Here is a 24,711-nt window from a genome sequence, read left to right as displayed (position 1 = left end):
AAGAGGGTGGACTTCCCATCCCCAATCGTCGTCCGCGCAGCTGCATCCACCAGGGCCTGTGACTCCGCAGGAACCGCGATCGAGAAGTCTGCCCACGGCCTCTCCTTGTCAGTTTTCTGAAGCCATGCTCAGCGCGCTCGTAATGCCTTGTTCATCCAGTGAAGGTTGGGTAACCCTAGCCTGCCAGCCCATTTGGGCATGCAGACTACATCACACGCGACAGAGCAACTTCCCCCACCGGCCTCCTTCTTACCGCACCATAGGAAACCTCTGCAAATCTTGACTAGTGCCGCTATTGTCCTCGCAGGGAGATCAAGTGCCATCATTGTATGCACTGGGATGGCACACAAAACAGATTGGACAAGCAATAATCTTCCACTCTTCGGCAACATGGCAGCCTTCCAAAGTGGGAGGCAGTCCGCAACACTGTCAACCAAATCCTGTAGTTGAGATGTTGTGGCCTTCCTGATCGTGAGCGGCATGCCCAAATACTTGCACAGAAACATCGTGCTCGAGCAACCAAGTGTGGTGGAAACCAATTGCAACTCCTCATGAGAGCATCAAATCGGCAAGGCAGCACTCTTGTTCATGTTGACAACTAAGCCCTATGCCTTCCCAAATAGGTGTAAGATTGATCCACATGTGTTTGTTTCCAGTTCATTTGGTTTGAAAAATATGACCACGTCGTCCACAAACATTGACACCCTTTGATGCACACGAGACCGTGCCAAGGGCGCAAGTAGGCCGCGCTCCGTGGCATACTTGAACATAGCATGCAAAGGCTCCATGCAAAGAATGAAGATCATGGGCGAGAGAGGATCCCCTTGCCTTAAGCCTTGACAAGCGAGGATTGGTTTGCCGGGGCGCCCATTTATCATGATCCTCGTGGAGGAAGTGGCGAGCAGTCCACATATCCACGCTATGCACTTTTCTCCAAATCCAAATCTCCTTAAACCTCAAGCGTGAAAGGCCAACTAATGGAGTCGAAAGCTTTGGTAATATCCAGTTTGAGCAGTACCGTAAGGGATCTCAGAGCATGTAATCTCCTTGCAGTGCATTGGACAAGCATAAAGTTGTCGTGGAGGGATCAGCCCTTAACAAATGCGCTCTGGTGCTGCCCAATTAACTTCGGCAAGTCCTCCGCAAGCCTAGTAGCTAGAATCTTGTCAAATATTTTGATTGGGCCACTTATAAGGCTCACTGGGCGTTAATCCTTGATATCTAGCGCCCCTGCCCTCTTTGGTAATAGAGAAACTAGGGCTTTGTTCACTGCCCCCATACCCCACATATCCTCTTTGTGAAAGTGCTCGAGTGCCCTCATGAAGTCAGACTTAATGATGTGCCAACATGTTGCGTAGAATCTTCCGGTGAACCCGTCAGGCCCCGGTGCTTTGTCGAACGGCATGCCCTTGATGGCTCTGTGAACTTCCTCCTCCGTGAAAGGAACTTCCAGCTGCGCCAAGTCTAGAGAAGGCAGATCCAGGGCATCCAGATTTATCGTGGTTTCTCTGGCTCGTGTCGAACCAAACAGATCCTGAAAGTATTTATCGGCCACCTCCGCAATTTCCTCTTGCCCCGTGTAAATAGTCCCTTCATGTTGTAGCTTGGCAATGGTGTTCTTCCTCTGCCTATGCCTTGCGTGACGTTGAAAGAATGTCGTGTTAGCACCCCCCTCTTTCAGATGCAACAATCGAGAGCGCTGCCTCGCCATCGTTCGCTCCAAAGAGCATAAACCCAACAATTTCCGCTTGAGAAGTTTCCGAAGCCCATGTTCCTGGTCCGACAAAGCCCTTGACTCCATTGCCACATCCAGGCGCGATATGATTTCCATGGCAATGGAAATCTGAAGGCGAATGTTCCCTATCCAACGATCACTCCAACTCTGCAAGGCCTTACCAGTGGCGTGCAACTTGTTGTCCGATGCCACAAACGGATTACCCACAGAGGGGGTGGATTGTCAGGCCTGCTGAACCGTGTCTAAGAACCCATCTGCTTTGGGCCAAAAGCACTCAAACTTGAAGCGCCAACCCACCTCGAATTCTGCATCTACATCCACTAGGAGCGGGCAGTGATCAGAGATCGCCGATCCGAGCGACGTGAGGAGGCTCCTAGGGTATATATCCTCCCAAGAATTGGTGACAAAAACGTGGTCAATCTTCTCATTGTGGGATCCCACCGTTCATTGCTCCACGTGTACCTTTCCCATTGAGGTATAACTCCTTCAATTCAAGCCTATTCAGCATGGTTCTGAATCGAGCCATCATGCGTTTGTTGACTGTGGCCTTGTTCTTATCCTCCGGGTTGACAAGCAAATTAAAGTCCCCAACTATTGCCCATGGGCCCACATGCAAGTCTCGTACCTCCTGGATTTCCTCCAGGAATGCCACCTTCTCGGTGTCACCTTGAGGCCCGTACACTCCTATTAGCCACCAGATTGGTGTCCCATCTTGTTCGACGAGCACCGTTAGAGTGTTAGGCGTAATGTGCCTATTAGTTACGGACACCACCAAATGATCCCATGCAATGAGAATTCCACCCCTAGTGCCGGTCGCCGGGACGCAAAAGAAATTTTCAAATTTATTGCCAAGGCATTGTCATACAACCTCGTCCGAGATCACCTCCATCTTCATCTCTTTTAGACATACAATGTCCACCTTTGCTGCCACTATCGTTTGATAGATAGTGCTTCTACGCGCCGGAGAGTTTAGGCCCCTCACATTCCACACTAGAATCTTCGGTGGTTGTGTAGTCATCGGAATAGACCCACATCCACAAGCCACGCACGCGGCACTACTGCCCCTGCACCACCATGTCCTCGTCCCCTTGTAAAGGCAGGATCGACGCATCCCATCCAAACAGTGCCAAAATGGCCTTCACGTGACAATCCATCAGTGGTTTGTCAAACAGCCTCGCATAAGCTTGAAGAGCTTCGTCGCTGATCAAATCCCCCTCGTTCACAAGGCATAGCTTCTTGATTAGCACTGCCTGTTGTTTGGACGCCTTAGAACCCTGGCCACCCTTGGCAAGGCGACCACTCCGCCTGGGGGTTGTCACCTGAGGTTTCTTTTGGCACGGCTTCCTCTGTTTAGCAGCCAGGCCCCTAGCAGTGGGTTGCTCCAGGAGGTGGGCGATGGGGCTACGCGGCTCGGAGCATAACTGGTCAACACGATCTTGCAGGGGTGGCGTAGGAGTGGCTTGAGTAGGTGCAACATTAGGCACGTCTGGCTGTTCGGAAAGACTCACCAAAAACCATCCAGCATCACGAGTGCATGGCGGTGCCACATCCCCATGCAGATCCGGTCCCACCACCGGTGTCTCATCCTCTGTCCGGCCAGGCAAACTGCTTAGAAAAGAACTGGCAAGACTGGCGCAATCCTCCTCGACTGGCGCGAGATGCTCCTGTTGCCGATCCTCGATTGGTGTGACCGCCCCCTCATTGGGCAGGCACAGATCCCACCCCACTCTGATTCGCGGCGAATCTTCAGCATGCACATCTTGCACGGGCTATTTATTCTGTGATTTATCTGTTATGTGCAATTACCTCCTCAGGCTAAGGGCTGAGGCATAGCCTTGCAACCCCATGTACTTGTGCATGGGATTGTTGGTAGAGCTTTATGGAAACATGATGTTCATGTGCAAGCGGAGCCAGAATTTTTGTGGAGCCTGGGCAAGTTGGGCCTATAGTGTATAATCTAGAAATCAATAACCGGGTATTCGGATACGCAATATATAATATAGCACCAAACTTCCAAACCACAAATCCACATTAATAACTAAGTGAAAACATAAACATAATGGTGTCACAAAAATGAAGTTTCGTAGACCAAATAAACTAAACTTGACAAACAGAAGACATATAACTAGCCTTGTGTAGAGGAAAACTCGCCATGTTGCCAACAAAAGTAAAGCTATCCATACCAGATGTCAATGTGCAATTTCTTTCACCACGGTCAAAAGCATCTCTCTTGTTCATGTTTGCCAAAAGAAGGATGCATAACTAGCCTTGCATAGACGCAAACTCGTCGTTACCAAAGTCCTAGAAGACATTGTAGGATAAAAATGGATTTATAATTCTAATAAATTTAGTTGTGAGATGTGAATATATTCAAAATAGTGCGCTAAAGGAAACCACAAGGCAAATGCCCTTTCCGAGACTTTATTGCAGTACATGCTCAATCTCATTTGGATTAAATTCATTGGCAATGTGAGGTGTTGTCTGTTCCTCAACCTTATTTCCGTTTACACACCATTCATATTTTCAGTGCTTGCTCTTTTAACCAAAAACCACCTCATCTCTGAAATTTAATGATAAAACTTGAAGTTAATTGTTACATAAGTAAATAAAAAATGAGCTACAAGTAACAAGTTTCCACTTTCTAGCATCCAACAAATATAATTTTTCTCTAGCCATCAGCATACCCAACGAAACATTCTCTAAATTTAAGCCCTAAGTCTATTTGTTCATTGCCAAATGACTTTTCAGATTTAAAAAAATCATCAAACACTTTCGTATGAAGATTGTTTCTTCTGAAGGCATGCAGTAGTAGTAGTAATTAACAATTTAACTAACATCATAGCATAGAGGAGCGCCGCGCTGCTGCTCTTGTGAGGTTGTGCTTGAGGTCTTGGTTGATTCAATCCCTAGCCCTGATTTCCATGGAGGATTCTTACCGAAGGAACTGCTGAAGCCGAATGAGAGGAAGGAGTGGATGAGGGACGATTAGACTTCCTCGGCCGCCGTGCATCCTCTTGCCGCCGGCCGTGCTTCTAACCGTCTAGGGCTGAAGGCCAGCCGGCAGCCGCCAGCCCCTGAGAGACGAACAGAGAAAAGGAGTAGGGAGTTTTTTATAGGTGAGATCGATCTGTTTTTTTAGACAAGAGAGATCGATCTGTAGATTCCCTCACGTCAATTATTTTGGCCTGGGCTGTGAACTGTATGAAACAAAGGCCCAACTTGTTTTATTTGCCCGAGTAAAGCAGGAAACCGAACAGGTTTGGCCCGTTACATTTTTATGGATCGCTGCTGTCGCCGCTCCAGCGAGCCCGGGCAAGTGCCCATGGTCGCTGGGCGGTGTCTCCGCCAGTGAAATTGCAACGGATTTGTCCCTTGTCTCTTTCTCGTTCTAAGGCCCCACAGGTATCCAGGATCCCAAGGATCAATCAAGGCCCCACAGGTACCCAGGATCCCAAGGATCAATCAAGGAGGAGGTGACGCGCAGGGATGATTGGAATGCTATGCCGGATGTCGGTGACTACCCTGATCCTAGGTCACACAGATCTAGCATTTAACACATCATATCACTTTGTTGCCTCATGCACGGTATCCCCACGGCTACAGCCTTACCTTGGCTGGGACCATTTGCGTCTTTTGGCTCACGCATATGATTATGTCACTAGCATCCATATGACAGAAAACCCGGGTCGACATAATTAGTTGTAGACCAAGGTGGCACAGTCGTACAGGGACAGACATAGGTAACCAGCAATGCACATGTCGGTCATCAACGTGTGTAACCGAGTCGTAGCAAGCTACAACAAGGACTCCAGTAAACACCGTGTGAAATTTCCCTATAGGACAGACACAAGAGCAAAGAAGGATACATGTTAGTCAATCCATCTGTTCCGGAGCAGTAGCGAACTACCAAGACTTAGTGGAAGCACTAGAAGGCATTTTCCTGTAGGAAAGGCTACCAAAGGCATACAACTAGGTGTCGAACCCCACACATAGCAATACATGTCACACGTATGCATGACAAGCAAGTATGTGTTGTACAACATGGCATCAAAACATACACTACAACTCAAGTATAGATAACACTGGTCCCAAGCCAGCATAGCAACTGTAACAGACAGTTTGGTCAGCTGGCAAACCATTTTGGTGGCGGTTATGGCCTCCAGTGGTTCTCTACAGAACCCAATGTGGTAAAGATTTTATCTGAATCGTAGTGAGATCCAAGTCGGTTCAGTGAGGGCAAGAGCAGAAGTCACCGAATGGTGTCGGTCCATCTTTTCCTGATATTTGTTTGTCCCAGCTGTAAAAGTATGAAGCGTTCCTACTCCCTCGAGGGGAGCCGCGTGCGTATATATATTGATAGGGCCGAAGGACTTGCCTTGGCGCACAAGGATGAGTACAAGAGTTTGAATACAATAGGAGATAGAGGAAGAGGTTGAGATTACAACGATATGAGATTTGTTCTAACACTCTCCCTTAATCTCAACTATCCTAAATTAAGATTGCTCTTGAACTCATCAAATGATCGTGTTGGTAGTGCCTTGGTGAAACCATCCGCCACTTGATCCTTGGAGGGAATAAACCGTATCTCAAGTTTCTTTGCTGCAACCCTCTCTCGCACAAAGTGAAAATCAATTTCTATGTGCTTTGTCCTTGCATGGAACACCGGGTTTGCAGACAAGTATGTTGCACCCAAATTATCACACCATAAGCATGAGATACGATTATTTTTGACTCCCAACTCTTCAAGAAGTGATTCAACCCAAATAACTTCAGCAGTTGCATTAGCCAAGGATTTATACTCAGCCTCTGTGCTTGAACGTGACACGGTGGCTTGTTTTCTGGCACTCCAAGAAATAAGATTGGACCCAAAGAATATTGCAAAACCTCCAGTTGATCTTCTGTCAACACTACATCCTGCCCAGTCAGCATCAGAGAATGCGCTCACAAGAGTGGAATTAGAACTTTTGAAATGAAGTCCTATTCCCATAGTATGCTTTACATATCTTACAATCCTCTTGACGGTTGTCCAATGTGCAGAAGTAGGTGCATGTAAATATTGACAAACCTTGTTGACAGCAAATGAGATATCCGGACGTGTGAGAGTTAAATATTGCAATGCTCCCACGGTACTCCTATACCTTGTACTTTCTTCCTCTTGAAGTGGCTCTCCTTCATATGCTGAAAGTTTTTCTGAAGAAGACAAGGGTGTAGGTACTGGCTTACAATTTTTCATTCCCATACGAGACAGAAGTTCAGTGATGTATTTCTCCTGTTTTAACATAATGCCATCTTGAGTTTTCTTGACTTCAATACCTAGGAAGAAGTGCAAATCACCTAGGTCCTTTAAGGCAAACTCTGAACTCAAGTCATGCAGAAGAGCATTAGTGGCATTTTGTGGAGAACTTGCAACTATGATATCATCAACATATATGAGCAAGAAAATAACCACTCCTGCCTTGTTATAAATAAACAAGGATGTATCAGCCTTTGAGGCAATAAAGCCAAGAGATTTCAATTGTAAGCTTAGTCTGGAATACCATGCTCTAGGTGCTTGTTTCAAGCCATAGAGTGCTTTATCAAGCTTGCAAATAAAGTGTGGAAATTTCTTACTTTCATACCCAGGTGGCTGTCTCATGAACACTTCCTCTTCCAGAACACCATGCAAAAACGCGTTCTGTACATCTAGCTGTCTTAGGCTCCATCCTCTGGAAACAGCAATGGCTAAGCACAAGTCTGATAGTTGCAGCTTTCACAACAGGACTAAAGGTGTCCTCATAATCAATGCCATAACGTTGCTTGAAGCCCTTTGCAACCAAACGTGCCTTATACCTGTCAATGGAGCCATCTGCCTTCTTTTTGATTCTGTATACCCATTTGCAATCAATTATATTTTTACCTTTCTGGTTTGGTACAAGATGCCAAGTTTTGTTTCTCATCAGTGCAAAATATTCCTCATCCATTGCCTTCTTCCACTTGGGATCATCAAGTGCACTACTCACAGTTGTTGGCTCTCCTGAAATACACAACATGCCATATGGTATAGTTCCATCCATTCTTATCTTTGGATTTCGTATACCTTTTTGTAGTCTAGTCTTGACTCTTGGAGAAGCCACAGATTGGACCGCAGGTGCACTCGCCACAGCCGATCCGGGAGAATCAGGCGCTGACGCAGAAGAATCTGGCACAGTCTGCACAGGAGATCCTGTGGCCACTGGTGTGGCCGCCGCTCCTGCAGGCGCACGGGAAGTAACCGCGCAGCGCGACACAGCGGATCCGCAGCCCGACCGCGGTTGCATGCGCATGCGGGGCGAGGAAGATGCGGTCCCGCTGCTGTCCCCACCTGTCGATGACGCAGCGCCACGGGATTGGCTGGACCAGGAGCTGAAGCCGCTGCTGGTGGGAGCGCGATCCAAGGGGGATCGATCGCGCGATCCAAGGACTGCGCGCGTGCAGGCGTACCAGGCGCCGCCGGATCGTCCTCGTTGTCCGTGTCCGGCTCGTCTCCTTCTTCAGCATGAAATATAAGATCATTTTGATCTAGATTTTCGAGATTTTGATCATTTTGAGCTCCGTTTTCTCCAGGGACCTGCACAGGCATAAGAGTAGGAGCAGTACCAGTAGGAGTATCATCATATTGGTTAGTACAATCATCGCCCCCATGATCAAAAGCCCGAAGATGTGTAGGAAGAAGAAGAATTTCTTTGCGAAGGAGGGCACCAGCATTGGGATGAAGTGATGCAAAAGGGAACACGGACTCATCAAAAACAACATCTCTAGATATGTAGACCCTACCAGTAGGAACATCAAGACATTTAACCCCTTTATGCATGGGGCTATAGCCTAAGAAGACACATCTTTTAGAGCGGAAAGCGAGTTTGCGTGTGTTGTAGGGTCTGAGATTGGGCCAACATGCACACCCAAAAACACGGAGTGATGTGTAGTTGGGTGTAACACCGAGGAGACGTGTAATAGGTGTGTCAAGTTTGATAACTTTGCTTGGAAGCAAATTGATGAGATATGTGGCAGTTAAAAAGGCTTCATCCCAGAACTTAAGTGGCATGGATGCATTTGCTAGCAGTGCTAGTCCCATATCAACAATGTGACGATGTTTTCTCTGAGCACAGCCATTCTGTTGGTGAGCATGAGGACAAGAGACATGATGTGAGATGCCAAGCTTTTGGAAAAAAGAGTTCAACTTCTCATACTCACCACCCCAGTCGGTTTGCATAGCAATGATTTTGGAGTTCAGTTTGCGTTCAACAAGGTTTTGAAAATTGATAAAGACTTGGAATACATCGGATCTTTTTTTCAACAAATAAATCCAAGTAAATTTACTATAATCATCAATGAAGCTTACATAGTAGGAAAATCTCCCAACTGAAGTAGGGGCTGGTCCCCATACATCTGAGAAGATGAGTTGTAATGGAGAAGTAGATACACTAATAGAAATAGGGTAAGGCAATTGATGACTTTTAGCTTGTTGACACGGATCACAAACTGACTCAACACTAAGACTAGGCTCATAAGAGAGTTTATTTTTGCTAAGAATATATTTAACTATGACTGAAGATGGATGACCCAAACGACTGTGCCACCTTGATGAAGAAGGCTTGGTGACAATATTTGCTTGTTTATCTGACCATGAAGATGATGATGATATGAGTGGGTAGAGACCTCCCACGCACCGTCCTCTAAGAATTATTCTCCTTGTTGCCAAGTCCTTAACCAAGAAAAAATAAGGATAGAATTCTATGAGAACATTGTTATCAAGAGTGAAACGATGAACGGAAACAAGATTTTTGGAAGTTTCTGGAACATGCAAGACATCTTTCAAGTGCAAATTTTTCATGGGGTTTTTAACGATTGAACTACCAATATGTGTAATATTCATACCAGAACCGCTTGCCGTGCGAATTTGGTCACCTCCGTTGTACTTCTCCCGCATGGTCAACTTGTCAAGTTCACCTGTTATATGATTTGTTGCTGCACTGTCGGCATACCAATTTGTGTCAACTCCATAGGAGACTGCATGGGCCTCCTTTTCTTCTTGATCATTCTCTTCGTAGCGCCACCAGCAGATGCGTGCACCCACTGGATGATGCTTGAGACATATCTGACACTCTGGAAAGTCATGCTGCTCACGCACCTGTTGTTGTTGCTGCTGCCGAGGGCGTCCTCTGAAGCCGCCGCTGCCATTGGAGGGAGAAGGCTGGCGGTCACCACGATCACCACTACGGTCGCGCCCCCTTCCTCCTCGCCCGCGATAGGATCTGCTGCGGGACGAGCCATGGCCTCTGTAGACTGCATTAGCAGATGTATGAAACCCGCCTGAAGACGAGTCGCCCAACATCTCCATCCTTTGATCAAAGGCAGAGATCTGAGCAAAGAGATCATCGGCGGTGATGCTGTTCTTGACAGCGCCGATCGCCGCCACCACGGAGTCGTAGTCGCGGTCCAATCCTGCAAGTATGTAGTCCACCATCTCTGGATCAGAGACGGGGAGGCCAGCAGCAGCCAGTTCATCCCCGAGGCTCTTCATCTTCGCCATGTATGCTGAACTAGACATAGTGCCTTTCTTGGTGTTGGTGATCGCAATCCTTAGGTTGGTGATCCGAGACTGCGATTGTGAGGCGAAGAGGTTGTTGATTGTTGTCCAGAGCTCGAAGGTGGAGTCCCTCCCGACGACCTGCGCAAGGATCTCAGGAGACATGGAGTTGAGTAGATATGACAGAACCTGTTGATCTTCGGCGATCCAATGTCCATACAGAGGATTCGGCTCTTGGGCCGTGGTTTTGTTCGCCTTTGTGACCTCCACCGTCTTGGGCGGAGCGGCGTCGAAGTTGTCCAGAAGCCCAGTAACCTGCGCTCCTCGCAGGGCTGGGAGAACATGCGTCTTCCAGAGGATGAAATTCCCTCTCGCAAGCTTTTCTGATGGAGGTGAACCAAGGTTCAGGGCGACGCCGGCTGAGGAAGCCATGACGACGATCGCGGATATGATCTAGGGTTTTGTTTCTGGTTTGTGGCTAGATGTATGGAAGAGGGGCTCTGATGACCATGTAAAAGTATGAAGCGTTCCTACTCCCTCGAGGGGAGCCGCGTGCGTATATATATTGATGGGGCCGAAGGACTTGCCTTGGCGCACAAGGATGAGTACAAGAGTTTGAATACAATAGGAGATAGAGGAAGAGGTTGAGATTACAACGATATGAGATTTGTTCTAACACCAGCAAACAAAGTTGTGAGGAGGTGACGGACATGATTTTAACAGCTTAGTGTCATATTCAAACAAGGCTTAGATTGCTTTCACCAAGGATTAGCACTGACTTCTTCTATTGCTGATGTGACACTATATCTGCCTCTCAACACAAAGTCTCTACGCCATGTTAAGATTATTCTCTGGATAAGTAATAGAGAGCTCAGCTGGAGCCATCAGTCTTGAATCCTCATATCAATTATCCACCAACAACAAATAACACAAGGCAACATGGATGGGGATAGCATAAACATATGAAAAGTCAAGCTTTTACAATAATAATACCAGTGCGTTAGGTCGCATGGTAGATAAGATAATATGGTAAATAAATCCAGCAAATTAGCCAGGGTATGTTATGGATCATAATCATTTACACGAATATCATCATTGTCATCTCTCGCCTTAGAGAATACAAAAGGATCTACAGCTTATAGATAACTGTTGACGCGATCAGGCAGTACTTATTTGTAGGACACTGAACATCTTAATATGGAAGGAAAAGAGTGCATCGGGACTAGTACTTAAGACAGATCGCATATAAATTTCAGATAGACATGTTTAATGTAATTGAGGGTCATATGCTATCTCATAATACAGGTGGAGTTACACACACAAGTGAATATGACTAGTTCTTGAAGAAAGAACTAGAGATGAACCTTTACAAGAAAACTACACATACACACACAAACCACAAACGTAGGAAGAATGCAAAGAATCAACATGAAGGGCAACCTTCCTTTCATTGCTGACCTGGGACATGAACAAAGCATGATGATACATACATACAGACGAAATGCTTCAGCTTAAGCTGGAACCAATCCCAGTTCTTCATCTTTTTTGCAGCAACCAAACAATGAGCGGAACCAGGCCCAGAAGCTTGTCCCCTCTGTTTTCTTCTGGCTTGCTCCTCTTGAAGCAACCATATCAGCCACATACTGGACCACCGCCTGACATGCAAAAGTAAACATAATTCAATTATCTAAGGAGTAAAGTTATTATTAACTTATAGCAGAGCGACAATAAATACACACCTGAGCCCCTAACTTGATAACTTCTCTTGGTGGTACTTCTAGTGGAGTCTCGTCAGCATGAAATACACGAAGCTTTGCAAGGAACTCGAATGAATCTGGCAGCATTCTTATCTGGTTGCTGCTGATGTCCAACTCCTCAAGCATCTCAAGATTTCCTATTGATCTTGGCAGTGCTCTTAAATCAGCAAAGTTCCTGCTGACATTTAACTTCACAAGGCTAGTCGCAAAGCAAATGCTCTCAGGGATTCCTTCAACTTCATTGAAACTGACATCCAGCTCTCTCAGTCTGGTAAGCGAACCAATTGTTGTAGGCAGGCCTTTGATTCTGTTGTAGTGCAATGTGAGAATTTCTAGCTTTTCCAACTTCCCAATACCTTCTGGAAGGGCTTTTAACTGATTGAAGTCCAATCTAAGTTCCACAAGAGATATGCAAGACCCTATAGTATAGGGTAGCTCCTCAAGCTCATTCGTCTCAGCTATTAATCTTCTCAAGTTCATTAATTTTCCTATACAGTCTGGCAGTATCTTGAACTGATTCGAGCTCAGGTCAAGGTTTGCTAGGCTTGTGAGATTTCCAAATGATGCCGGAAGAGACTTCAGCTGGTTTGCGTGCAAATCAAGATCAATTAAGCTAGATAGTTCCCCAAATGTATCAGGCAGATTGATCAACTGGTTTGAGTGGATGTCAAGCTTTGTCAAGTATCTAAGGCTACCAACTGTTGATGGGAGTGCCATGATCCTGTTCTCAGATATATCAAGCTCAGTAACATCTTGCAACTTCCCAAGTGAGACAGGGAGCCACTCGATTTGGTCTACCAGCTTCCCTCGGAGATTGAGCTCCGTGGTCCCTCTCTTTGCTGATGACTCTATGAGGCTTGCCACTTGGATAAGGCTCAATTTCTGGTCCACCATGTCACTGCCTGCAGGATGTTTCAAAAGCATGAGTTACAGTAAGTACCGGAAGCTCAAAACGTTAATCATATTTATGTCACTGTTACAAACTGATCTTTAGTTGCCTAAGAATGGCTTAGACTATACTTTTTTCATAAAGGAGGAGTGACCCCCGGCCTCTGCATTGTTTAGGCCTATACTACAAAGCACTTAAACAATAATTAATACAGTGCAGTGGGGAAAATTGACTATCTATGCCTTAGAAACATAAATGCAAGCTCTAGCAAAATACCAACTGAGGAATTTCAACACTGATACCACCAGAATTTCTCTCTGTTAGTTTCTCAAAAAAAAAAATCTCTGTTACATATTTTGTTGGAATTCAATATGAATAATGTGATATAGTCTTCTTCGAGAATGAGTAGGGGGTATCTCTCAACCTACGGACAGACAACTAGCAAGTGGCCTTCTTTTTTCTCTTTTCCTTTTTGAGACAAGTGATTGGCCTTCTTCTCTTGAGCCACATCCGTCTCCTCATGCTCCCCTGGCTCTACTTCTATGGACAACGGTTGGCGTAGGGTGAGAGAGGCAAGGGACTTGGTTTGGTTGGGCACGGCCATGCTTTTTTTCGGCATCGCCACGTGGAATGCTATCAGCATTTGACGGCACAACAAATACGTTAAATTTATAAGACTTGGTGGTATTTAAGTGCACCAAGTCCTTTTAATGGTATTTCTGCTCAAGTGGTGTTACCAAGATGGGTATCCAATTGAGTCAACCGGTTTTTGCCATGCTTCATATCACAATAATATATGCCTACCTATAATCCAATATCAATTAAAAGTTTAAAACAGGTGAATTAACTTCGGGTGTTGATAAGTTTCACGGTAAATTAGTACGAGAAGCCAAGGATAGATCTCTTCATAGTGGGTCCAGCTACCACCATTGGGGAATGGAGTGGACCCACGATCAGCACACACACACACACAAGAAACGTCACAGACAGAGAGATGATCCCCAGTTCCCCACTGAATGTGCCTAGCAAAAAAATTAGTTTCAGGGAACATCTGACTCTGTCCAATGGTTTCTATTTTCCAATGGGGTGCCCCCAAGCCTATATTGCTGCAGATACACTATCAAGGAGGAAATAATTCTAGTGTTTCCTAGAGCCAAGAGAAATACTTACGTCGGGCTAAAGGATTGGTTATCTAACTTTTTCTAATTTTCTTTGTGTACATCTTTCTTTTATAAAACTGCAGTAGGTCAATAACCTAGTGTGTTCCTTTAAAAAATTAGTTAGGCAAAAGAGTTGACTCTAGAACTTGCATGTGATGCCAAAGGAATCTATTAGGTGTACAAAAACAGCTCAGAAGTCAAATGGCTAAGCTTCTGCATTCAAGATATTAGGATGCTAAATGCAAATTACAACAAAAATGGGGAGTGAAGTTCCTTTGGAGTAGTAATTATCATAACATGAAAAATATGGATATTTTGGGAGATCGCTTTCATTCTCTAGAAAAATGTTTGGGATATGAAACCTGCGAAGAATTCCACTCCAAACAAACAATAGCAAGTAGCTAAAAATTGAAGGATCTCATAATTTATACACCAACACACAGAAACATCGCAACTCGCAGGGGCCATCCCCCATAGTTCCAGTTACTAATAATAGCAGAAAACTACTGAAAAGGAATGCACAGATAAATTTGTGGGCACCATAGATGATAGCAGTACCCATGGCAACATAGATGTAGAAAATTCAAAGAGGCAGAGAGAAATAAAGTGGCTTGTGCCTTACTATACATTAATCAAACTACTAGTACTAGTTTCTGTAGTCAACTTTCCATAAAAAAAGAGCAGTGCAGCGTAATGGAACTACCTGAACTACCACTACTACAGGAGTATAAAGCAAGATTTCCTGATTCCAACAATTAATATGAACACGGAACAAAATCCACACAGCTCCATAGAAACAACACCGGTCCAGTAATAAGTACAATCGTGATCCTAACAAAACCAACGCAAAGCCGAAGCATGAAAGTAAAATCACCTGTAGAACCATCGCGAAGCAGGGACGAAACGGCCTTGGTGTCCAAGCCGAAGCCGACACCCCTGTTTCCGCGCTCTATCTCCCCGACCGCGGACGCCGCCGCCGCGACGTCGCTACGCCTAGCATCCATCTCCTCCACGACCTCCGCCATCTCCACACCACCACCGCCGCCGCTGCTACCTTCGCCGGAAGGGGACACGACCCGCGACGCCCTCTGGATGAGGCCGTCGAGCACCTTGAAGCGCCTCTCGAGCTCGACAACGTGCGCGGCCTCCTTCCGCTGCTGCAGCGCGCGCAGCCGCACCGCGGCGCGCCTGGCCTCGCGCAGCACGGCGAGGAGCTCCCCGGACACCCCCTCCGCCTCCCGCAGCCGCGCCGCTTCCTCCCGCGCGACGTCCGCCAGGCGCGCCTCTTCCTCCGCGTCGGCCGAGGCCAGAACCGCCGCCGCCGCCTCCACCTCTTCCACCGCCGGCCGCGGCGGCAGCTCCCGGTACACCCTCGTGAGCTCCTCCACCACACCCGCCGTCGCCGCCGCCATCTCCACAAGTCCGACAGAGAGCAGAGCCTACAGAGAGGGGAGCGGGCCGAGAATAACTGCGGGTGTGGTGCGCGTTCGTATATAGGAGCGGAAATACGGGGAGGGTCGCGAAGAAAAGTCTCCTCATGTAGAGGGCTGAACTGGTAGCTCAAAAAGAGTGAGGGGGTTTTCGGCAAAATGCGTAGGCGGCCCGCTGGGCCACGTGGGGCCCGGCGATTAGTTGTCACCGCATCGGGATGTGTCGCGTAGGATCTGGAGCATCCCGTTCCCAATCGCACCACACTGTGGCCCCTGCTGTGTCCCAGCTGCTACGCACTGTCAAAACTCCACTCACCGCTCCACGCAACATTACATAGCAGTAAAAAAACATGTCATAGCAATGTTGCTGCTGCAAATAATCGCAACATAGTATTTTATAACTGATCACGAGTTTGACTGAGTAAATTGCAGTCCCGGCACCACCACCACTGAGCCGCATTGTCTCTTCGTCTAGTTGATCTGGGGCTTGCACTGGAACTCCACCACCACCAATTAAAAATGATCTAGGAAGCTTCTGTACAACACAAGTTGCTGCCTTGTTAACTCTCCAAGTGGAGCAGCAGACCATTAGGCCAGTTAATGGCTAATTAAACAAGAGCGCAGCATCCGCACTGCAAGCCAGGAACAGACAGGCGCACGTGAGGAGGCGTTAACAGCCGCTTGTTATCGCCTCGTTGTGGCACAGGCTGGGATGACACGGAGACAGATCAGACATGGGCGCGCGCGACGCAATCAGGCGTCCTCGGTGTGATCGATCCACCCACTGGATAATTGGACACGACGAAACGACAGCGGCTTCGGGGAGACCCCGTCCGTCTTCGTGCGTATCATCGGGATGGCAAAACGAGGGCCTTGGACGGGAGCCAGGCCACAGAATCGAGATCAAATCGGTCCATGGACCTGACGCTTTCCTAGGAGAAGACTGCAGGACAGATCAGCATCGGCCTTCCGCGGTTGGGTTGGGTTGGGTTGGGTTGTGCAGGCGGCATCTGGGCGGCGGCTTGCTGAGCCTTGGAAAAATAGCCGGAGTGGAGCGCAACGCAATCTGCTCTGACCATTGGTGGTGGTGTACTAGAAGATCGCGCTAGTTTACTTGCGCGTTTGGTCTGCTTGGGTAATAAGAAACGTGGAGGAAGGACAAATGAGCAGGAAATAAAAATGTGAAAATGGAGATGCGGGGGATCGAATCCCGTGCCTCTCGCATGCAAAGCGAGCGCTCTACCATTTGAGCTACATCCCCTTGGTGTGCTTTTTGTTTGATTTTCTTTAAGATTCTCTTATTACCTGGTTCTCACTACTATTTGCAGTTTTTTTTTTTGATACCTACGACTATTTTCAGTTCGTTGCTGAGAAAACTACTATATGTACGAACCGCTGACCAGATGTGTCGAAACAGCCCGCGAACGCCCACTGTATATTTATCAACGTGCGGTACGGACTAAAATAGTGATGCGATGTTGTGTTATAGTCAGACTAACACAGAGACTCCGTTAAAAAAAAAACTGACACAGCGACGTAATATGTATACTCAATTATCCCCTCAGGCTGCACTAATGGGGAGAACATATCCGTGCACTCAATAAACGTAGCGCACGCCACAGCAAGGAAAAAACGAATCAATTCAGACCTAAGCTACGAGCGGGACTGCGGGGAGTAGTATACCGTATCTTGGGCGATCGATCGTGTTCTCACACAAAGTACGAGTATACTGAAGGAAAGCATGCTCCTACCTACTCGACCCATAAAGTCCACTGTTGCCCTCGTCGTCATGGAAGGCGCCAATCGGAAAAGCAGAATCAACGTTGCAATCAGGTAACCTCGACGTGACACGCGATGCCTCTTGGCGTACGATCGACATGATTGGGAACTCGGTTTTTGGAGCGTTTCGGCGCATTTCCGGCCGCCCACGAAACCTCAATTAATGATTTATCCATCGTGTCTGCAGGGAGAGTAGCACGGTGCGATGCAGCTTACGCTTGAGGTTGGTTGGCGGACACATGTAACGGAACGGAGGAAGAAGTCTCCTGCTTTTGTTTTTGTTTTTGTTTTTATTTAAAAAAATGTTCCCGTTGCTTTCGAGCTAGGCAAGACTCTACTGCGAGCCCATCATTGACGATGCACAAGGACGTGTTCGGTTGCCTGCGCCCATTTTGAACTCCTTGCATAGGGGAAATATCTAGTGCTCCGGTCCATGGAGTGATACGCTGCTTCTAAACCACGTGGTGCGTTATATCTAAGATGAAGGGACACGATGAAGTCTGCTGGAAGATGTGAGATCCAACTACATGAATAATTGTGTGAAGGTTTCTTTTGGTCAGTTAGAATTCAAGGAAGAGACTAAGACGTACAAATATATTGGATGGCTCAGTTTTTCTTGAGCAAAACTCCGTTGTACACCCCGGTATATGTCAGATAAATTAACACACGGAGCATATAAACATTCAACACCCCATGTAAGTCCTGGTTGAAATCAACCTACTTGCAGTTGAACTTGTCAAAAGACTAGCAACTTGAAACATTGGTATCTTGCAGCCTTCAGGTTACCATCAAAATTTCTCGTAAGGAACAGAATGGCATGTGATCATTAGGAACATTTTTAATTATTGTAGTCACATTTGGAATAAAGATGATGCAATATTTAGCAAAAAGAACAAATTCTACTTAGAAAAAAATAGTACAAGCTAGTGAATGGTGTGGGATGGCAAATTGTCATAATTCATTCATAGCATCAAAAGAATTCTTGAACAGAAGCATTTCAACAAATAAAGGTGCACCATATGCTGCCCATCTTTGTCTTGGAACTAACATGACCTTAAGCTATATATTTACAAGAGTACATTTAGTTCACTACTTTACACAAGTAAACAAAGCTACTATATCCTTTCACTAAAGGAACTCAGTTAACTGCTCTCATACTTTTTTTCAAATCCTGTGAGCCAGCAATGCATGCTTCTGGTTGTTCCCAGTGATTGTTGGTCTGGAAACTTATGCTCCTTTCAAATATCAATGTTTTAGATATCACCAGTGAAGCAAAAAAAAAATAAAGGAATGTTTGGTTTAACTAACTCGAATGAAAAACTTATTTATATAATGGCATCTGCTACTTCACCCTACATGCAAACCCCCCCTTTTTTTGGAAAAGGAGGAAAAATCCCCGGCCTCTGCATCAATCGATGCATGCAGCCATCTTATTAAAAATAGAGTATCAAAGTCTTAGGGTCACAAGAGGCCCATGATCAAAGTGCAAAACGAAATAAAACAAAAAATAGATGCCACATCCGGCGATACAGAGCAGGCTACGATGCCTATACACCTAGCCTATTATCAGTTCGCCATCCAAAATTGGCTGAAGATAGCTCGTGCTCCCGTTTCCCAACGGTTCACCCAATAACCAAAAGCTCCCTAGAGTCTACATGAGTGAGTAATGACCACATGCGGATCCACGTTGTAGCTCCGTAGATAACCTGCAAAAAATTCGTGAAGTTTGTGAAGGAAATATGCCCTAGAGGCAATAATAAAGTTATTATTTATTTCCTTATTTCATGATAAATGTTTATTATTCATGCTAGAATTGTATTAACCGGAAACATGATACATGTGTGAATACATAGACAAACAGAATGTCACTAGTATGCCTCTACTTGACTAGCTCGTTGAATCAAAGATGGTTAAGTTTCCTAGCCATAGACATGAGTTGTCATTTGATTAACGGGATCACATCATTAGGAGAATGATGTGATTGACTTGACCCATTCCGTTAGCTTAGCACTTGATTGTTTAGTATGTTGCTATTGCTTTCTTCATGACTTATACATGTTCCTATGACTATGAGACTATGCAACTCTCGTTTACCGGAGGAACACTTTGTGTGCTACCAAACGTCACAACGTAACTGAGTGATTATAAAGGTGCTCTACAGGTGTCTCCGAAGGTACTTGTTGAGTTGGCGTATTTCGAGATTAGGATTTGTCACTCCGATTGTCGGAGAGGTATCTCTGGGCCCACTCGGTAATACACATCACTATAAGCCTTGCAAGAATTGTAACTAATGAGTTAGTTGCGGGATGATGTATTACGGAACGAGTAAAGAGACTTGCCGGTAACAAGATTGAACTAGGTATTGAGATACCGACGATCGAATCTCGGGCAAGTAACATACCGATGACAAAGGGAATAACGTATGTTGTTATGCGGTTTGACCGATAAAGATCTTCGTAGAATATGTAGGAGCCAATATGAGCATCCAGGTTCCGCTATTGGTTATTGACCGGAGACGTGTCTCGGTCATGTCTACATAGTTCTCGAACCCGTAGGGTCCGCACGCTTAACGTTCGGTGACGATTTGTATTATGAGTTTATGTGATTTGATGACCGAAGGTAGTTCGGAGTCCCGGATGAGATTGGGGACATGACGAGGAGTCTCGAAATGGCTGAGACGTAAAGATCGATATATTGGACGACTATATTCTGACATCGGAAAGGTTCTGAGTGATTCGGGTATTTTTCGGAGTACCGGAGAGTTACGGGAATTCGTATTGGGCCTTAATGGGCCATACGGGAAAGGAGAGAAAGGCCTCAAAGGGTGGCCGCACCCCTCCCCATGGACTGGTCCGAATTGGACTAGGGAGGGGGGCGCCCCCTTCCTTCCTTCTCCTTCTCCCTTCCCTTTTTCCTATTCCATGTGGGAGGTGGAATCCTACTAGGACTAGGGAGTCCTAGTAGGACTCCACACTTGGGCGCGCCCTATGAGGGCCGGCCTCCTCCTCCCTCCATCCTTTATATACATGGCCAGGGGGCACCCCATAGACACAACAATTGATCATTGATCTTTTAGCCGTGTGCGGTGCCCCCTCCACCATAATCCACCTCGCTCATATCATAGCGGTGATTAGGCGAAGCCCTGCGTCGGTAGCATCATCATCACCGTCATCACGCCGTCGTGCTGACGGAACTCTCCCGCAAAGCTCTGCTGGATCAGAGTTCGTGGGACATCATCGAGCTGAACGTGTGCTGAACTCGGAGGTGCCGTACGTTCGGTACTTGGATTGGTCGGATCATGAAGACGTACGACTACATCAACCGCGTTGTCATAACGCTTCCGCTTTCGGTCTACGAGGGTACGTGGACACACTCTCCCCTCTCGTTGCTATGCATCACCATGATCTTGCGTGTTCGTAGGAATTTTTTGAAATTACTACGTTTCCCAACAGTGGCATCAGAGCCAGGTTTGATGCGTTGATGTTATATGCACGAGTAGAACACAAGTGAGTTGTGGGCGATACAAGTCATACTGCTTACCAGCATGTCATACTTTGGTTTGGCGGTATTGTTGGATGAAGCGGCCCGGACCGACATTACGCGTACGCTTATGCGAGACTGGTTCTACCGACGTGCTTTGCACACAGGTGGCTGGCGGGTGTCAGTTTCTCCAACTTTAGTTGAACCGAGTGTGGCTACGCCCGGTCCTTAAGGTTAAAACAGCACTAACTTGACGAACTATCGTAGTGGTTTTGATGCGTAGGTAAGAACGGTTCTTGCTCAGCCCATAGCAGTCACGTAAAACTTGCAACAACAAAGTAGAGGACGTCTAACTTGTTTTTGCAGGGCATGTTGTGATGTGATATGGTCAAGACGTGATGAGATATAAGTTGTTGTATGAGATGATCATGTTTTGTTCAAGTTATCGGCAACTGGCAGAAGCCTTATGGTTGTCTCCTTATTGCATAAGATGCAAGAGCCATATGATTGCTTTACTTTATCGCTATGTGATAGCAATAGTTGCAAGAGCAATAGTTGGCGAGACGACCATGTGACGACACATTGATAAAGATCAAGATGATGGAGATCATGGTGTCATGCCGGTGACAATGGAAATCATAACGGTACTTTGCAGATGGAGATCAAAGGCACAAGATGATGATGTCCATACCATGTCACATATTTTGATTGCATATGATGTTTATCTTTTATACATCTTATTTTGCTTAGTTCGGTGGTAGCTTTATAAGATGATCCCTTACTAAAATTTCAAGGTATAAGTGTTCTCCCTGAGTATGCACCGTTGCAAAAGTTCTTCGTGCTGAGACACCACGTGATGATCGGGTGTGATAAGCTCTATGTTCAAATACAATGGGTGCAAGACAGTTTTGCACACGCGGAATACTCAGGTTAAACTTGACGGGACTAGCATATGCAGATATGGCCTCGGAACACTGGAGACCGAAAGGTCGAGCGTGAATCATATAGTAGATATGATCAACATAGTGATGTTCACCATTGAAAACTACTCCATCTCACGTGATGATCGGACATGGTTTAGTTGATTTGGATCACGTGATCACTTAGATGATTAGAGGGATGTCTATCTAAGTGGGAGTTCTTAAGTAATATAATTAATTGAACTTTAATTTATCATGAACTTAGTCCTGGTAGTATTAGCATATCTATGTTGTAGATCAATAGCTCGCGATGTTGCTCCCCGTTTAATTTTTGATATGTTCCTAGAGAAAACTAAGTTGAAAGATGATAGTAGCAACGTTACGGACTTGGTCCGTGATCTGAGGATTATCCTCATTGCTGCACAGAAAAATTATGCCCTTGATGCACCGCTAGGTGATAGACCTATTGCAGGAACAGATGCAGACGTTATGAACGTTTGACAAAGCTCGGTATGATGACTACTTGATAGTTTAGTGCACCATGCTTTATGGCTTAGAATCGGGACTTCAAAGACGTTTTGAACGTCATGGACCATATGAGATGTTCTAGGAGTTGAAGTTAATATTTCAAGCAAATACCCGAGTTGAGAGATATGTGTCTCCAACAAGTTCTATAGCTAAAAGATGGAGGAGAATAGCTCAACCAGTGAGCATGTGCTCAGATTGTCTGGGTACTAAAATTGCTTGAATCAAGTGGGAGTTAATCTTCCAGATAAGATAGTAATTGACAAAATTCTCTAGTCACTATCACCAAGTTAATAGAACTTCGTGATGAACTATAATATGCAAGGGATGACGAAAACAACTCCCAAGCTCTTCGCGATGCTAAAATCGGCGAAGGTAGAAATCAAGAAAAACATCAAGTGTTGATGGTTGACAAGACCACTAGTTTCAAGAAAAGGGGCAAAGGGAAGAAGGGGAACTTCAAGAAGAACGGAAAGCAAGTTGCTGCTCAAGTGAAGAAGCCCAAGTCTGGACCTAAGCCTGAGACTAAGTGCTTCTACTGCAAAGGAACTAGTCACTGGAAGCGGAACTACCCCAAGTAATTGGCGGATAAGAAGGATGGCAAAGTGAACAAAGGTATATTTGATATACATGTTATTGATGTATACTTTACTAGTGTTTATAGCAACCCCTCGGTATTTGATACTGGTCCAGTTGCTAAAAGTAGTAACTCGAATGGGAGTTGCAGAATGAACAGAAACTAGTTAAGGGTGAAGTGACGATGTGTGTTGGAAGTAGTTCCAAGATTGATATGATCATCTCGTACACTCCCTATACTTTCGGGATTAGTGTTGAACCTAAATAAATATTATTTGGTGTTTGCGTTGAGCATGAATATGATTTGATCATGTTTATTGCAATACGGTTATTCATTTAAGTTAGAGAATAATTGTTGTTCTGTTTACATGAATAAAACCTTCTATGGTCATACACCCAATGAAAATGGTTTGTTGGATCTCGATTGCAGTGATACACATATTCATAATATTGAAGCCAAAAGATGCAAAGTTAATAATGATAGTGCAACTTATTTGTGGCACTGCCGTTTAGATCATATTGGTGTAAAGCGCATGAAGAAAATCCATGCTAATGGGCTTTTGGAATCACTTGATTCTTGCGAACCATGCCTCATGGGCAAGATGACTAAGACTCCGTTCTCCGGAACAATAGAGCGAGCCACTAACTTATTGGAAATAATACATACCGATGTATGCGGTCCAATAGGTGTTGAGGCTCACGGCGGGTATCATTGTTTTCTGAACTTCGCAGATGATTTGAGCAGATATGTGTATATCTACTTGATGAAACTCAAGTCTGAAACACTTGAAAAGTTCAAAGATTTTCAGAGTAAAGTAGAGAATCATCCTAACAAGAAAATAAAGTTTCCACGATCTGATCGCAGAGGCAAATATTTGAGTTACGAGTTTGGCCTTCAATTAAAACAATGTGGAATAGTTTCACAAACTCATGCCACCTGGAACACCAGAGCATAATGGTGTGTCCGAATGTCGTAACCGTACTTTATTGGATATAGTACAATCTATGATGTCTCTTACTGATTTACCACTATCATTTTGGGGTTATGCATTAGAGACAGCTGCATTCACATTAAAAAGGAGCACCATCTAAATCTGTTGAGACGACACCGTATGAACTGTGGTTTGGCAAGAAACCAAAGTTGTCGTTTCTTAAAGTTTGGGGTTGCGATGCTTATGTGAAAAAGTTTCATCCTGATAAGCTCAAACCCAAATCGGAGAAATGTGTCTTCATAGGATACCCAAAGGAGAAAGTTGGGTACACCTTCTATCACAGATACGAAGGCAAGACATTCGTTGCTAAGAATGGATCCTTTCTAGAGAAGGAGTTTCTCTCGAAAGAAGTGAGTGGGAGGAAAGTAGAACTTGATGAGGTAACTGTACCTGCTCCCTTATTGGAAAGTAGTTCATCACAGAAATATATTCCTGTGACTCCTACACCAATTAGTGAGGAAGCTAATGATGATGATCATGTAACTTCAGACCAAGTTACTACCGAACCTCGTAGGTCAACCAGAGTGAGATCTGCACCAGAGTGGTACGGTAATCCTATTCTGGAGGTCATGTTACTTGACCATAACGAACCTACGAACTATGAGGAAGCGATGATGAGCCCAGATTCCGCGAAATGGCTTGAGGCCATGAAATCTGAGATGGGATCCATGTATGAGAACAAAGTGTGGAATTTGGTTGACTTGCCCGATGATCGGCAAGCCATAGAAAATAAATGGATCTTCAAGAGGAATACGGACGCTGATAGTAGTGTTACTATCTACAAAGCTAGACTTGTCGAAAAAAGGTTTTTGACAAAGTTAAAGGTGTTGACTACGATGAGATTTACTCACTCATAATGATGCTTAAGTCTGTCAGAATCATGTTAGGAAATTGCCACATTTTATGAAATCTGGCAAATGGAT

General features: G+C 45.4%; 2 protein-coding genes and 1 non-coding gene across 3 annotated transcripts; all 3 read right to left on the bottom strand.

The window, feature by feature from the left end:
* Positions 1-2,790: 2,790 nt before the first annotated feature.
* LOC141029265 (uncharacterized) lies at positions 2,791-10,712 on the bottom strand. Its single transcript, XM_073506136.1, has 5 exons — positions 9,642-10,712; positions 8,195-8,321; positions 7,812-7,964; positions 7,465-7,748; positions 2,791-3,225 (listed from the first exon to the last, which is right to left on the bottom strand). Exons 1-5 carry the CDS (start codon positions 10,710-10,712, stop codon positions 2,791-2,793), a joined length of 2,070 nt encoding a protein of 689 aa, XP_073362237.1.
* Positions 10,713-11,503: 791 nt separating this feature from the next.
* LOC109765446 (plant intracellular Ras-group-related LRR protein 5) lies at positions 11,504-15,565 on the bottom strand. The gene is made up of 3 exons (XM_020324227.4): positions 14,961-15,565; positions 12,020-12,939; positions 11,504-11,935 (listed from the first exon to the last, which is right to left on the bottom strand). The coding sequence occupies exons 1-3, from the start codon at positions 15,496-15,498 to the stop codon at positions 11,792-11,794; spliced, it is 1,602 nt and encodes a 533-aa protein (XP_020179816.1). The 5' UTR covers positions 15,499-15,565; the 3' UTR covers positions 11,504-11,791.
* A 1,139-nt stretch (positions 15,566-16,704) lies between these two features.
* Positions 16,705-16,777, bottom strand: TRNAA-UGC (transfer RNA alanine (anticodon UGC)). The gene has a single exon. It is a non-coding gene; the product is annotated as a tRNA-Ala (tRNA).
* Positions 16,778-24,711: the final 7,934 nt, after the last annotated feature.

Source organism: Aegilops tauschii, chromosome 1 (genome assembly GCF_002575655.3).
Source record: "Aegilops tauschii subsp. strangulata cultivar AL8/78 chromosome 1, Aet v6.0, whole genome shotgun sequence".
Taxonomy (NCBI): domain Eukaryota; kingdom Viridiplantae; phylum Streptophyta; class Magnoliopsida; order Poales; family Poaceae; genus Aegilops; species Aegilops tauschii.
The sequence above is the reverse complement of the archived record's forward strand: the minus strand, read 5'-3'. Positions and strand labels throughout refer to the sequence as shown.